This window comes from Juglans regia, chromosome 16, assembly GCF_001411555.2.
Source record: "Juglans regia cultivar Chandler chromosome 16, Walnut 2.0, whole genome shotgun sequence".
Lineage (NCBI taxonomy): Eukaryota > Viridiplantae > Streptophyta > Magnoliopsida > Fagales > Juglandaceae > Juglans > Juglans regia.
The window spans coordinates 22,524,611-22,540,151 of NC_049916.1; the positions used below are offsets into that span (position 1 = coordinate 22,524,611).

At 34.5% G+C, this 15,541-nt stretch overlaps 2 protein-coding genes across 2 annotated transcripts; one reads left to right on the plus strand and one right to left on the minus strand.

Moving 5' to 3' along the window:
* The first annotated feature begins 922 nt into the window (after positions 1-922).
* On the plus strand, positions 923-7,968 carry LOC109008336 (uncharacterized protein At2g33490-like). The gene is made up of 11 exons (XM_018988391.2): positions 923-1,231; positions 1,847-1,919; positions 2,635-2,709; positions 3,496-3,557; positions 3,640-3,708; positions 4,689-4,717; positions 4,792-4,999; positions 5,096-5,332; positions 5,729-5,782; positions 6,181-7,186; positions 7,698-7,968. The coding sequence occupies exons 1-11, from the start codon at positions 1,118-1,120 to the stop codon at positions 7,706-7,708; spliced, it is 1,938 nt and encodes a 645-aa protein (XP_018843936.1). The 5' UTR covers positions 923-1,117; the 3' UTR covers positions 7,709-7,968.
* A 1,289-nt stretch (positions 7,969-9,257) lies between these two features.
* Positions 9,258-11,928, minus strand: LOC109008340 (leucine-rich repeat protein 1-like). The gene is made up of 7 exons (XM_018988399.2): positions 11,698-11,928; positions 11,438-11,570; positions 10,779-10,850; positions 10,202-10,345; positions 9,796-9,867; positions 9,644-9,715; positions 9,258-9,545 (listed from the first exon to the last, which is right to left on the minus strand). Exons 1-7 carry the CDS (start codon positions 11,780-11,782, stop codon positions 9,470-9,472), a joined length of 654 nt encoding a protein of 217 aa, XP_018843944.1. The 5' UTR covers positions 11,783-11,928; the 3' UTR covers positions 9,258-9,469.
* Between the last annotated feature and the right edge of the window lie 3,613 nt (positions 11,929-15,541).

Sequence of the window (15,541 nt, forward strand, 5' to 3'; positions counted from 1 at the left end):
AATTCTGATCATCTAAAATGAACTGCCTCGTTTGTTTTCATATATGAGATGAGATAAGATGAGATGAGTTGAGATAAAAATTGAAAGTTGAATAAAATATTGTTAGAATATATTTTGTTAATATTAATTTTATTTTGAGATTTAAAAAGATTGAATAGTTTATTTTATTTTGTATAGAAATTTAAAAAAGTTATAATGATTAGATAATATAAAATGAGTTGAGATGAGTTATGAAAACAAATGTTAAAAGTAAAGAGAATGTAATCTTCGAAATAACTATTGATCGTCAAGATTCTTTGAATTAATTGGCAATACCTTAATTTCTCATTATCAAAGATTGAATCCCCTTCCCAAATATATAAAAAAAAATAATCATTATGAGATTTATTTATGAGCTTTGTTAGATACAAGCGATTAGACGTACTAAATTATATATCAACAACTCTTTTAATTAAAAAAAAAAATTTTAAGAGAAGAAAAAAGTCATTTATCTCAAAAAATATTTTTATCTTCAATTTATATTATTTTATTAAATAAATATCTTATATATTAATATCAATATATAATTTAATACGCGAATTCGTTTGTAAGAAAATTTTTATTTATTTATTTTTGTGGAGTCAAATAAAAGAACGGGTACAACTGTTTGACTATTGGGCCAATGATTTCGGCGCGCAATTTAAGTGGGTGGGAACCAATTAAAGATCACCAACATAAACTGAGTGGCATAGCTAAGCATGCTGACGTGGCAGAATTTCATTTGCCAATCAACTATAATGGGGTTGCCTCCCGTAAGTAAAGTAAGAATAGTCAAAGTGGTGTTTGAGGGAGTTCATTGGGGGAATATTAGTGCTAAAATAAAATAATAAATATTATTATATACGATAGTTAAAGTAATGTAATGTAATCTGTGGAGGTCTTGCTTCCCTCCTTTCTGTTCATGACGTGACAATACAATGGAGTCAAAAAGGAATTTCTTCTTCCATTACCAGCTTCTTTCATCTGCGTCTTCTTCATAGGTTTTTCAATACCTAAAAATTCTCAGAGCTCCTATAGTGAGAGAGAGGATTTCGTTGAGTCTTTATTGTTGTTTTGGGAATAGGAGGATATAGAAGGGATGAAGACTCCGCTTAGAAAGTTGCGAGGTTTCGGGCTTCACAAGCACCAGCACAAGGAGCGCAGAGATATCCGGCCTTTGTCACAATTGGACGAGCTAGCTCAGGCTTCGCTGGTACACTTCTGCTTTTTCTTCTTCTTATATTTTGTTTAGTTACTGAGGAGCAAACAAGGAAAATAAAATAAATGAGAGCATTAATCTCGCAGGAGCGAGCCATTTCGGGTTTTCGGACTCATCTGTTCTGAACTCCCTGGCTTTCTTCTCGTTTTCCTATGGTTTCTCAGCGGCCAAACGTGTTCTTAGGTGATCGTCTCGGTACGGTCGTTTAGTCCTGACCGGAAACTGGTTTTATTTGATCGCAATCATCCCGAATTTTAGGGTTTTTATACATTAGGAAACGAATTCTATTCCCAAAAAATTGGTTTGAGATTGAAGAAAAATAATTCTTCAAAGCTTGAAACTTGCTTGTGTTCTCACTTCTCAGAAATTTTGTACTTGAATAATATTTGACCGTGGTCTGCTGTCTTTTATGGAACTCGTAAAATGCATACTATGTATCATCTTTCTGGCTCAAGTTCTGCTAGCCCAGCTCTTTACCCTGGCAACAATCTTCTCTACTAAAATCTTGCAATCAGCAGCAGCTATTAGCTGATGCTTTGTTGTCTTTTATTCGTTTTCTTCCCCTTTTATATGAGGTGCTTATAAATTATGGGGTCCCTGTTCTCGCAGGACATGCAAGATATGAGAGACTGCTATGATAGTTTACTTTCTGCCGCTGCCGCAACTACAAACAGTGCTTATGGTACTTCATTTGTTTTGTTTGATTGTTTGATTGTCTGATATGGCTTTTTGCTTCTTATTAAAGAAAACCAGCTGAGAGGGAAATAATCATTCCATGCTTGTCTTTAGGGATACACATTATCTATTGGTATCATGATATGAATAGGCAATTCGGTCTTGGTCCCTCCATTAATTTGGCTGAAATGCATAGGCAAGACCATGCAGTGGTCTTGTTGGTTGGCACTAGTAATTGGAGAATATAGTACCAATACATTGAAGTGTATTTCTAAGATGAAATTCTGTGGGGTTTTGTCTATGACCGAGGATGTAATGTCATACATGACTGTATGTCTTGATGGCGTTTTTCGAACAGAGCTACCTTGGTTCTAGAGGATTAATCTGTAATTATGGCCTGAAGATGGATAATTTGGACGTTGTACTAATGTGGCTGAGCACTTCAATAATGCATGTCTGGAATGCCAGTTTTAATTTTGCTTGTATTTTTTCTTCTTCCTTGGACACTGTCAGATATTGTGAAATAGCATAGGGCGATTTCTGGAAATATTATAGCATGTGTGAGTTGTAAATGTTAAAAATGATGATGTGACTGGTTCAATGGCACATAATCTTAAGTTTGAAACTTGAACTTTGGCACGATGAAATGTTAATTTTCTCATCTTAAATTGTGCTGTATCGTTTTCGAGTAATATTCTTATGTAATCCCATTTATTTTTCAGAATTCTCAGAGTCATTGCGGGAAATGGGTGCTTGTCTTCTTGAGAAAACTGCATTGAATGATGATGAAGAAAGTGGTAAAGTGAAGGAAAACTTAATTATTCTGTCCATTTTTCTTAAATGATATGAAGAAAAAGTGACTTACTGCTGAACTGCATTAAGCTTCACATGAGGATCGAATCTTGTCATCTTGAGCATTTTCAGCTTTGGAAAAAAAGGAAAGAAAATGTCCCAGTTCTTGCGTGTTGGTTTCTTATTATGAGACAGAGCTCTGGTATCTCAATCTCAAATAATTTTCTTTGTTATTTGCCAGGCTAGATATGAAATCAACTTACCCCGGCCCCATGTCACCCTTTAGGCAAGAGTTAAATCTTGCTCTTGGATTTTTTTGGTCTTTAAATTTGTTCGAAATGATAAAAACTTAATTTGTCGTTCGGAAAACTCTAGCTTATAGGACCTACATAAGAAACCACAGTACAGGTCGTTATGTTTTCTTTTTAGTCTATTTTTTAAAAATGGTTTGTAGCAAACATTTCGTATATTGTCTTTGATATTTTCTTTCTTTAACCTAATTCTCTTGGTAGGGTTGCTATGTTTAAAATAAGACTTTGATGAAGTTGACTTGCACTCATGTGTTGTTGAACTTGGCAAGTAATTTTGGTTTTGTTTAATATTTTAGCGACTCATATCTGCTTCTAATTCTGGTTTTGATATGCGCCATGTCAACTTCACATAAAATGGTTTATCAATCCAAACCAATTATATTACTTGAACTTCAATTTGTTTCTCAGGAATACACATAAAAACAGTGTGGTTGTTTCATCAGTGAGAATTAATCTTTAGTTGCTATTGTTCTTGTGCAGGCAGAGTTCTACTAATGCTAGGAAAAGTACAGTTTGAACTGCAGAAACTTATTGATGGCTATGTGAGTCCTTGTTCTTTTGTATAAAGTATGTCAGAAACCTCTCCTTTATTTTGGTACTGACATTTTGTTTTAAATATTTCAGCGGTCTCATATATACCAAACAATCACAATCCCATCAGAGTCTCTTCTCCACGAACTTCAAACTGTTGAGGTTTGTTCTTGTGGCTTCTTTAAAGCTAATTTTCTTTTGCTTTCCTGTCCCTTCTTGATAATCTGTTTAGTTGTTGGGCCTCTATTTCTGAAGACAGATAATATACTGCTGTGCTTTTTGGTTGTCATATATCGTGTTTTATTCTTTTGGTCTGGGAACAAGGCTGGAGACAGAAAAAAATGCTGAGACTTGAAGATTGACCAGATGATTTCAGAGAGAACCGATGAGGAAAGGAAACCAGAATCCGAAGCTCTCGTCTTAACAAGTGGCAGCTCAATGAGTGGCTCTAATAGCCTCTCCTTTAAAAGAGGGAAATAAAATCCTAGGGAAACCAGCTCAAGATTGAGGGAATACACAATAGTTGGTTTGACATAGTAGGGAAGGCAGCTAGCTACATACCCTTAGTCTCAATTTGTGAATAGACATAGGAATTTATAAGAGGTGGCATAAATTTATGAGAGCTCAGCCAGCTGAGTGAAAAATAAACCAGTAAGAGGAACTTGTGATACTTGCTATCGAGATTCATGTTAGGAAAAGATTAGATGGCATTGTCAATGCTCAGAACTACACGTGCTCGTCCATCCCTAAGGACACTAACAAATCTATGGATCCTTTCTTGGAAATACATACAGAAGATTTTGCAAAGCCTTGAAAAACCTTGAGAAAACTCAGGCACTTCTAACATTGTAAAGGCTTACTGCAGAAATTGTCTTTTAAAACATTTTTAAAGATCGAAATGTGCAGTTTGGGGTTGATGGTAAAATATAAAATTGTTAGGTCAGTTTGTCGTTCCCTTTGATTAAATTTCTGTTGTTAAAGATTGCTTTATTTTCTGGAATATGAATGTCTGCATCGAATGCTTAGCTTTTTATGGGCTGGATTTTGACATATAGTTATAACTTACATGTACAGATATTGTACTTTTTAATTGACCATATAAAATAACAGTCTACGTGCTTTTTCCTTTCATGATGATGCAGGAGATGAAGCGCCAATGTGATGAGAAAAGGTTAAGAATTTATATATTCTGTGTGTACGTACATATGTACATAACTTCTTCTCATTATGGTACTTGATCTGCAGGGATGTATATGATTATATGATAACAAGACAAAGAGAAAAAGGGGGATCAAGAAGTGGAAAAGGAGAGAGTTTTTCCATGCAGCAGTTAGAAACCGCTCGCGATGAATTTGATGAGGAAGCAGCGTTTTATGTTTTCCGGTTGAAATCTCTAAAGCAAGGACAATCACGAAGTCTTCTTACACAAGCAGCTCGTCACCATGCTGCTCAGGTTTTTTCTCTCTTCTCATCTTCATCTTCATAAAAAAATATTCATTCTTCTTTAACTTGATGCTCTTTTTTTTTTTTTTCCCCTGCTTGAAAACAGTTGTGCTTCTTCAAGAAGGCAGTTAAATCTCTTGAGGCAGTAGAACCGCATGTGAAATTGATAACTGAACAGCAGCATATTGATTACCATTTCATCGAACTTCATGATGGGGATGAAAGTGATAACGATGATGACAATGACGATTACTATGATATGCATGATGATAGTGAGTTGAGTTTTGACTATGGACAAAATGATCTGGAGCATGATGTTTCTACATCCCAAAAATCAATGGAGGTGACTATTTTCCCTGCTTCTAGCGGAGAACTAGTAGACATATGTTTCTTCTCTTTTTGAAATAAATTTATCAGTCAGACAAAATAAATAAGTAATCAAGTATGTATATACACTTGCGTGGACACATAGCATCCACACAATGTACACATTTATTTTCTATACATGCATGTCCCAACTCCAGAGAGCTTCAAGATCATGCGCATAATGGTATTCTTTTACTATGATTTGTGGATAAAATAAATTTTGTTCTTTTCTAGTCAATGTACCAATGTAATAAATAAAATGGATAGTGAACGTATAGAGATCATACTTATATTTTAAAATTTCCGAAGTATTACATTTTTTACATAAGTTCAAATCTCATCTTGACTTGTTACTATACAATGTTTTATGCAGCTCAATCAGGTGGATATTACATTTCCCCAGGTTGCAACTCTGGAAGCTGTCAAGGTGAAGAGCCTGTTTTGTTATTGATTCTTTTGTTCATAGCGAGCACGATTCACTGTAATTTGGTATTTTTTCAAAAAATGCAACATGCTTTTCTGCTAACCATCATATATGCATAATCTTATGATAAAAGTAACCTTGTATATGCATGTGTGTAATAATATCATGCATCTGGTCACTTGTGAATTAGAATTTTATCAGTCTTCCTAAATTGGGGTCATTGGATTGGGATTGGATAGGATTGGTTCTGACACTACACATTCTACAGCTCATACAGCAACTCCAGAACCTGGATATTTTATTACATTTACTTTTCCCTCTAAAGTGTTAGATCTTCAATATGCAGAAAACGTCAATATTTTAGTTTCTGAGTATATGCTTTCTTTTTGTTATTTTTGCAGGAAAATCTGGATAGGCCTGACAGTAATTCTTTTACTTACAAGGCTAGGTCAGGTAGTCAATCAGCCCCACTTTTTGCTGAGAATAAATTTGGTTCTGCTGAAAGAACTGGGCAGATGCGGCCATCATCAACTAGGAAGTTGCAGACGTATGTGCTACCCACTCCAGTTGATATGAAGAGTTCAATTTCTGCCGGAACAGTTAATCTGATGCTCCACAAAACACAGACTCCTCCATTCGACCACACTAGGAATTTGTGGCATTCATCCCCATTGGATCCAAAAAATTATGAAAAAATTTTGGTAGACGAGAAACTCTCCAGACCCACTGAAATCAACGCTCAGTCTGTACTCAAAGAGAGCATCAACAACACTGCATCCACTCTCTTGCCCCCTCCTTCAGCTGATGGGATTTTATTTCCACATCACTATACATTTGCAGCTTCTGATCCCAAAAAACTCAAAAGACCTTTTTCTGGTCCATTAAAGAGTGAACGATGGCCTACCAAGCTAGTGTCAGTGGAACGCCCCTATTTGAATTCTGGACCTCTTCTTCGAAATCCAGCATCTTATCTTCCATCAACATCTCCAAAAGCATCTCCTAGTACTTCCCCTACTTTTGTGTCCTCGCCTAGAATAAGTGAGCTTCATGAACTTCCTAGGCCCCCTGCAAGTTCAACCCCCAAGTCTTCAAGACCTGAGGGTTGGGCTGGTCATTCAGCCCCCTTGGGTTCCAAGGATCAAATGCCTTCTGCTATAAAGAAATCTGTTGTGTCAAATGCCGCATCTCCATTGCCAACACCTCCACAAACAATTTCGCGTAGTTTCTCCATACCTTCAAGTAGTTCAAGTGTGAGAACTTCCCATACATCGACACCCCTGCAAGCTCTTCATGGCATGGAGATGGCCGAAGATGTTTCTTCACCCCCCCTGATACCAGTAGCCCTTTCTAGCAATCAGCTGTCATCAACTAATTCTGACACTGTTACTCGCACTGTTGAAATTAGAGGTAATTTTTTAGAACTGTGATTTTGTCTTCTATCTTAAAATATAGGCATTAGAGGATTTCATGACTGAAAATAAAGATTCTAGGGGCTCATACAAACACTATATGACACAATTTTCTGTTTTTAATAATCTGAATATGTTTCATGATATTTGATTTGTGACCCATCAATTTGTAAGCCCATGTAGTAACTTTAGGGTGTCTCAGGCATCACTCAACCCCCAAATGCCCCTAAACAAAGTTATAGGTGTGACACAAATACTTGAAGGATTCAGATGTGTTATTGGATGGGGTTTTTACTTTTTATTTTTTATTTTGTATTCGTGCAATTCATTTCCACAAGCTGCCTGTTCTTATTCTACACCAAGTAGAATATAATTGTTCCAATTTCAGTTAGCTAAGAAATGTGTTACGGATGTTGATAAATTATTAGTGTGGATCTAGTACTCTTTCCACTTGGTGTGCGTATAATTCATAATCTTCTATATTTAACTGTTGATAAATTTGTACACAGGTGCCGATTGATTCCATTAAATATTCAGTGACAATTTTGTTTTGTATTTAGCTACAAAAGACATGGGAGCGAGATTGTTTGTCACCTTTTCGTACAGCTGAAGATCTGTAAATGTTTCCTTCACCTACAATTTTTATTCATTTCTTTTAGCTGCCATGTTCACCGAATAAGCATAGATTAATTGAATAAATGTCAATGTTTTCCATCATTTTTTGGAGAGTTTTGTATTTCCTGCAAGCACTTAATAGCCGATTGTTCTTTTCTTTCTATCTCGTATAATTCATGTTGGCTCTCTAATTTCCCTTGCTTTTAGGTAAAAGAAAAATTTCTTATGAGTTAAGACTGTGATCCTGCTTTCTGAATAGTTGAATGTTTCAGAAATTCTAAGGGATGGGTAAAATATAGACAGCTATTAAGGGCATGTTGGGTTGTCGCATGAAACTGCAATCTGCTTCATTCTACTAATGGGAGTTGGAAAAATAAATTGATCTTATTGGACGATATGCGTTATCAAATCTCAGGCTGCTCCAAAAATAAAAAATAAAAAAACAGGGTGCATGATTTAGATCAATGCTAGGTACAGTCCTCAAATGGGGACTGCAATGCAAGTCTAGGTTATTTTAACTTTAAAATTTTTTAAAATTACAAAATTATCCCTCTTAAAATGATGTTTTCTTTCATTTAATAATGTGTCTGCACATGCAGTCTCCACTTGAGGACTGTAAATAGAATTTCTCCATGATTTATCATGCGACTGTCACTTTATTTGTGTTTTTTAAGCTTTTATTTCATATTAGAGTTATTTTATTCTATTTTCAAACCGGTGTGTTCTGCACACCAATTTTATTTCATTTAAATAGTAAGATTTGATTTACAAGATTTAAACTTTAAAATTTATTTTTCCTATGTAAGTATTTTATTTAGTGTATTTTAGACACGAACTTGAAAATATAGTTTTCTTCATAGGCAGAACCAGGGGTGAAAATTGAAGGTATCGGTGCGGTTCTGGTTCAAAACCAATTGAAACCGCACCGATCCTTTATTTAAAATGATGTAAATCTCGACCGAAACTAATTGTGAAGAAGGAGAAAACCGACGATATCGGTCTCAGCATAATTACAATTGGTTCGGCGGTGTCTTCGGTTGAGATGGAGGTGGCCCTGCCGTTGCGCATGAAGCCTCGAAGAGAGAGAGAGAGAGAGAGGGGCGGCGTGAGGAAAGAAATGAGGAAGAAGGTGTAGGGAGTTTAAATCCTAGAGTGAAACGGTGCCGTTTGGCATTAGAGGTCGTTTCCTTTATATTTTTTTTATTTTTTCAAATATTGAGTCTTAAAATGATGTCGTTTCATATATGTATAATTAAAAAAAAAAAAACATTTTATTAATGCGATAGGTTCAATGGTCTGGCCCAATATCAAACTGAGACCAAACCGCTGACCAACCGGTTCTACGCCAGTTCCGAGCTTCAACGGAAGCTCGGCGGCCGGTCCCGATCGGTTCTTCGATTTTTTGTATAGCCCTAGGCAGAACTATTATGTAATCAAATACAACAAAAACAAAATGGGTAGTTGAAAGTTTGAGACTTGAATATTAAATAAGGAAAGACGAACATGTCGGTACTATAAGGGTGGTTTTCTCGGTGTTACAGGCTATAGCTATATAGCTATATATATATATATATTAGTGAGACATAAAAGCTCTTCGATCTAAAGAGACATTAGACGGAAGAAATTGGCAACATAATATATGTATTTGCCTTTTGTTGGTACATCATTAGCAGCTTCCTCCCACATCATATCTCACAAATCCCATCAGTTCTGGTCCTTCAAGTCTTGGATTATTCTTGAAACTGCACCCAAACAATCAGCAACAGAAACTAAAACCTCAAAAGCTTGAAAATTTTATTACTCTCTATATAGACGAATATATGTGTAAATAATCAATTACCTCTCCTCCGAGAGCTTGGAAAAGGAGCCCGAGGTTGGGAATGTACCACACAAATCGTTGTGTGACACGTCACTACACAATAATTCCCACCAACTTGATTTAGGCCAAAGAAGGTTTGAAAGAAGGAAAGACGTTTTACACAGAAAACTTACAGGATCTTGAGGTTTCCGAGTTTAGCAAGTTCCCTGGGTATTCTTCCAGTCAGGTTATTGCTGTTCAATCTCCTGTATGTAGTGAACAGCAAGCAAAAGATGTTCATCTTTAAATGCCCATAAAAGAGAAATGAATCACACATCAATTACTTGGTCCCACAAATGGTGAGATCAAAGTCTCCTCAAGTTTCAGACAGATCTCAAGAGGGAAAGACAGATGCAAATGAATTGGGCACTACATTTACTAATGTCCGCATAAATTTTTCAGCCAACATTAAATGAGCAATACTTCATGAGACTATCTCTCTTCCACTTGAATCTTAATTTCAAATAAAAACTCGAAGGATCTTTTTCCCAAATGATGACCAAGTAACAAATACTGATCAGAGGATAGAGAAATGCTTACAGGAACTTGAGATTGGAGAGCTTAGAGAGGGAGGCAGGGATGGACCCAGTCAAGTTATTGTGATAAAGATCCAAGCTAACTAGGCTCTTCAGTCCACCAAGCTCCTCTGGGATGGATCCCACCAAGTTGTTCATGTACAATTCACTGCAAAACAATAGTGAAAACGTACCAACCAGACCATATTTTATTAAATGCTGCATGCATCTTTCAATATATAATAGTGAATTTAACACCAAATCTATTAGATTTAGGGTCCATAATCCAATGGGTGATGGGACTAGCTGGCTTGTGGAGGTTGGAAACATTGATGAATGCTTTTCAGCTGCTGTATTACCACCCACTACAAGCTTTCACATAGGGCGGGCAGATCTATAATTACAAGCCTGTTCTGCATTCCATCATTTTTGTTTGCAATATCATCAAAGTTCTGTCTGCATAATCTATTTTTGGTTTGTTTTTACTGACAAAAATTTATTGCCATTTCTTTTTTTTAAGTAACTTACAGGTAAACATTATATTTCAACCAGAAATACAAATATTAAAACCTGGATAGCATTCTTGTAGCAGAAGTACTTACAGATACTGAAGACGCTCAAGCTTCCCCAGCTCTGGAACCAAGCTGCCCGACAGCTTTGCATTTCCAAGGTCACTGCAAATATCATCGTGCCCTCTTAAACTCCATAGAATAAAGATTTCATACGATATGATTTAAACTTTTCATTTCAACCTGCGGTTAAAATTAAACAATATTTTCATTTCTTATTTCCATTTATTCCTTGTACTGCGGCCTGCCACAATGACCAAGTAGTCTCTTGCAGTCTTTTCCTTTGAGGATGTACAAAAATTTGAGTGGCGCAAAGGATAAAGGAAAAGTACAGAATTAATTTACACTGCTTGCTCTGAAAGAGTAAAGTAAAGTTTGGGCTGGAAACCAATCACCATGGTAGACAGAAAATTCAGAGTTTCACGGGTGAAATAACAAAGCTCAAACAGCCAGAAAAATAAATTAAGATATTTCTGTATATATTAATATAATATTTACCAAAAATATGTTGTTTATATGCAAATAAAAAAAAAGGATAATCAAATAAAAAGGCTTTTGACAGTTTAAAGAACTCAAAATAAGCAGGGAAACTGATGTATGAAATGAACACAAGCCACAGTAGTTAGACGTTGAGAAGATAGAAAGAAAAGGGCATGGAAAAAAGCAGAGAGCTAAGGGAATATGTGACTTACAGTCGGGTAACCCGATTATCACCGTCGCAAGTAACGTGGAACCAAGTGCAGGGATCCACTAAGGTCGGATCCCAGCTCTCCAGAACACCATTCGGATCCTTCATAGCTCTCCTCAATGCGTACAGAGCGTCTCCTGTTGATCAAAGCACCAAAACAGTATTTAAGAATATTACGCCAGAGGCATAGTCAAAAGAAGTAGTGTTAAATAATAATATAAATCATCATGCAAGTACACACAGATTTAAGATTCTTTTTTGTACCTTCTGAGTTTGCATTTGTAGTTTCTGAACGGATTGATAGAAGAAGAAAAGCAAGAAGAAGATGAAACATGGCCCAGATCTTCATTAGCAAATCTTGGGAGGTGTGGTTAAAGCTCTAGAACCTCAAAGGGAGTTCAAAGTCAAGATGCTTATGAACACAATGAGAGAGAGAGAGAGAGAGAGAGAGAGAGAGAGAGAGAGGGAGTTGGCTCTTTTCTGCCAAGCAAGGAATCTGAGCATTGTAGGGAGAATTTATAGAGCCCATAAAAAGGAACTGCTAGTTGTGTGGCCAAACCAAAACGATGATTCCAACTTTTTTTTTCTCAAATTTTCTAATAAATGTGGGTAAAGTTGAATACATTTAATTCACTTGGGGGGGTTGATATTGCATGATGTAGAACACTTCTTTGTGGGTGTGATTGTTAATATTACTCTTGGAAGTCTTAATGGCATGTTATTTTATAGGGAAAAAAAAACATTTTGCTACTCTTAGATGTGATGGATCAGAGTGGCAGGAGTTCATGAAAAAACACATGATATTCATGATGATGTGTATGATGGTACATTGATGAACTGATAAAGTAGTAGGTAAAATTTAATTAATTTGTTAACATCTCTGTCACGTATACCTTTCATAACATGCGTAGATACATCTTTGCCATAATTGCCTTTATATTATTTTAAAGAGAAATTTTTTAGTCATAAATGGATTATAAAAAAATAAATTTATAAACCGACGTGTCTTGATGTAATATATTATATTATAATATTACTTTTAGTATAAAATAGATCTAACAGATCATATTTATAAGTTTACTTTTGTATAATCTTTTTATATCTGTATAATTTTTTATTTTAAATTTAGAATGAGAACACTTTCAGTTATGGCTGACTAGTAAAGTCATGTTGGGTGGAGCAAAATTTCTGCTGGACCCAAAGGACCAGCAGTGGTATTGATAATGGCATGTGATATATATATATATATACACATATTTATTTATAGAAAAAAATATAGTTGCAACACTCTGTAAAAAACATGTCATGGTAAGATTTAATTTATTCAAAAGTTTAATTAAAACTTTTTTACAAATAAAATATTTTTCATGCGACTTGTAAATAAAATAACTATATACAAATATTGCAACAAATAGTCCTTATTTGGCATGTGGCCCTTAATCTGAATTTATGAACAGTAAACTTTGATATATTTAAATAGTAAAAATATAATTTTTTTTCTCATCTCCCTTCCATGTGGATGCTTATTTAAATGTAAATTTAAATTTAGCAAATAGAGAGCAGGATGGATAATGGATTGCTGCATGCATTGCCAGCATTGAAATATGAGATCAGAGGGCAATGGGTAGGAGAATCCAGCAATATATCCTATGAACACTGTAAGAGCCAAAAGGGATAGACCAGAATAATTGAGATCCGGGCATCTGTAAACTGACACACTTGCCTGCTTTTCCAGTTTGTATTATGTTCTTTGAAAATACTAAAGACATATATATATATATATATATATATATAAAATATATTTTGGGTTCAAGGTTGGAGAATCAAAAGACTTACAGAGAGACGAGTGCAAGGCATTAGGGAATAATGTAACTTGGGAATTTGTGGTGGTCGGGCCGACATATATATTTTATTATGTCCAATAAATTTTATTCCTGCACTGCTTATTGATGTTAAAAAACTATGTTGATTCGGCATTGAGAGGCTCCATTTTAAAGTAGCCCAAATTCGAGCTACAACAAAAGTCAACTGAATTCTAGAAATCAAATCAAATCAAATCAAATCAAATCGCTTGAATTCACTCACTATATCCACCTAATAATAATAAGTTTCAATGAGTATGATAATATTCATTCCTTCACTAAGGAAATTTATATAATTATTATTAATAATTATTTTGATAGTTTTACTTTATGAAAAACAATAAAAAAAAAATTATTTAAATTTTTAAGTTTGACTATATACAGTCATTTTTATGTATTTTTTATACATTCTACTAATATGATTGACCAAATTAATTATTTTATATATAAAAAAATGTTGCAGCCAATCACATTGATAGAGTGCATAAAGAACACGTTAAAATGATTGCATATAAAATTTTTAAATAGTGTATAACCCTATTCAAAAAAATACTTTATGTATATTATTAATACTCGAATAATAGTATTCGAGATGATCATTTATGCCGGTTAATCTGGACACATTTCTACAGTAATTAATGATGAATTTGTCAAAGTGAAGAGTCCGATAAAAACAGAAGAAAACAAAACGAGTATTGGAGAATCTAGCCACCATAACTTAGATCATGGACAAGAATAAAACCAAAAGGAGGAGTAAAGTAATTAATTGCAGCATGTGATCAGATACTTGTCTTTTAATGTATGGTGTAATTGTTGGGGCCATGTCTTAGCTTTGACTCCATCGCTTACCATGGTTGATATATACACGAATCTCTATTCAAATTTAAAGTAATACTGTTAATCCGGGTTTCAACTCGAGAATTTGGGTATATCCAGACTGCATACTCGGGCCGGAATCCGATTCCTATTTTTTTTTTTGTTTTTCAGAGTTTGAATGTTTTGATCTGGAAACCAAAAAGACATACACGGTGATTGATCACACTGCCTTCATTCATGTACATGCAAAATATTCGACTGAAACAAGAGGTAGGTACTGTGTGGACCCAAAATACAGAAGAAATTTATTTATTAGAATATTATTTTTTAATATTATTATTATTTTAAAATTTGAAAAAGTTAAATAGAAATTTAAAAAAGTTAAATTGTTTATTATATTTTATATGAAAATTTGGTAAAATTGTAATGATGAGATAAGTAAAAAAAAAAAGGTACCAGGTGTACGCAGGTTGTTCCGGGCCGAAATTGAAATCCGATTTCTCTGGTTCCGGATGGGGCTGGAAAAAACTTGGCCCAGATGGAACAGTTCTAAAGGTGAGAAGTAGATATACGATATTTATTATCGTCTATATAAAATCTTTTAGACAGTATTAAATATTTAATAAATTATCTATGATTAACTTCATATATCTATTTGGACGGTGCTACATCCACCGCTCCCAGTGAAAGCTCCCTGGGAGCTACCATTCGGTATAATTGGTATTCTTCTTTTTTGTTGTCTTTTTTACATGTATTTTTTTACACTTTTAAATATTTAAAAAAAAATAAAAAAAAAATACAATATTATTAAAAAATACTTTCTTAATCATTAAGTAAAAAGAAAAATAAAAAATTTCAGTAGTAACACCAATCTGTAAAAACTAGTAGTGAGAGTATCATTTTCTTTAATTTTAAGGCGGCACTACAGCCTGTTGGTTCCCGCTAGTTATTTTAGTGTGTTTTTTTTGCTTTTTTTTTACATGTATTTTTTTAACACTTTTAAATATTTTTTTAAAAAAATTTACAATATCATTAAAAAATACTTCCTTAATCATAAAATAAAAAACAAAAAAATGCAAGCGGAGAGCTCTTGCTGGGAGCGGGAGGATTAGCATTATCCTATGTATTTTTTCTCATTAGAAGTCTTCAAATTCAAATAAGAGAAACTGAACTCGTTTAGATATAATGTGCATGTGCATGTTTGGTTTTAAAGGGGAAGTGGGACACGAAAGATCACCTTAATTTGTTATCTTAGATTGATATTATGATCATATCAACTACACATGATCTCCTTAAAAGAAGTGATTTGACAAAGCTCAAAGCACAAACAGTATAACTTTCCCCCTTTTTTTTCATTTCATTTCAATTCATGATGATAAAAGATGACAAGAGGGTTGAAGAAGCACCAAAAGGGCAGCTTCTTATTCTGC

Bases quoted from the DNA above. Each gene is read 5' to 3' on its own strand.
- LOC109008336 (XM_018988391.2), top strand. From the start codon at position 1,118: ATGAAGACTCCGCTTAGAAAGTTGCGAGGTTTCGGGCTTCACAAGCAC. The intron at 1,920-2,634 runs GTACTTCATTTG...TTTATTTTTCAG, and splicing joins AACTACAAACAGTGCTTATG to AATTCTCAGAGTCATTGCGG. The intron at 2,710-3,495 runs GTAAAGTGAAGG...GTTCTTGTGCAG, and splicing joins GAATGATGATGAAGAAAGTG to GCAGAGTTCTACTAATGCTA.
- LOC109008340 (XM_018988399.2), bottom strand. From the start codon at position 11,782: ATGAAGATCTGGGCCATGTTTCATCTTCTTCTTGCTTTTCTTCTTCTA. The intron at 10,851-11,437 runs GTAAGTCACATA...TGATATTTGCAG, and splicing joins GATAATCGGGTTACCCGACT to TGACCTTGGAAATGCAAAGC. The intron at 9,546-9,643 runs GTAATTGATTAT...GTTTGGGTGCAG, and splicing joins TCCAAGCTCTCGGAGGAGAG to TTTCAAGAATAATCCAAGAC.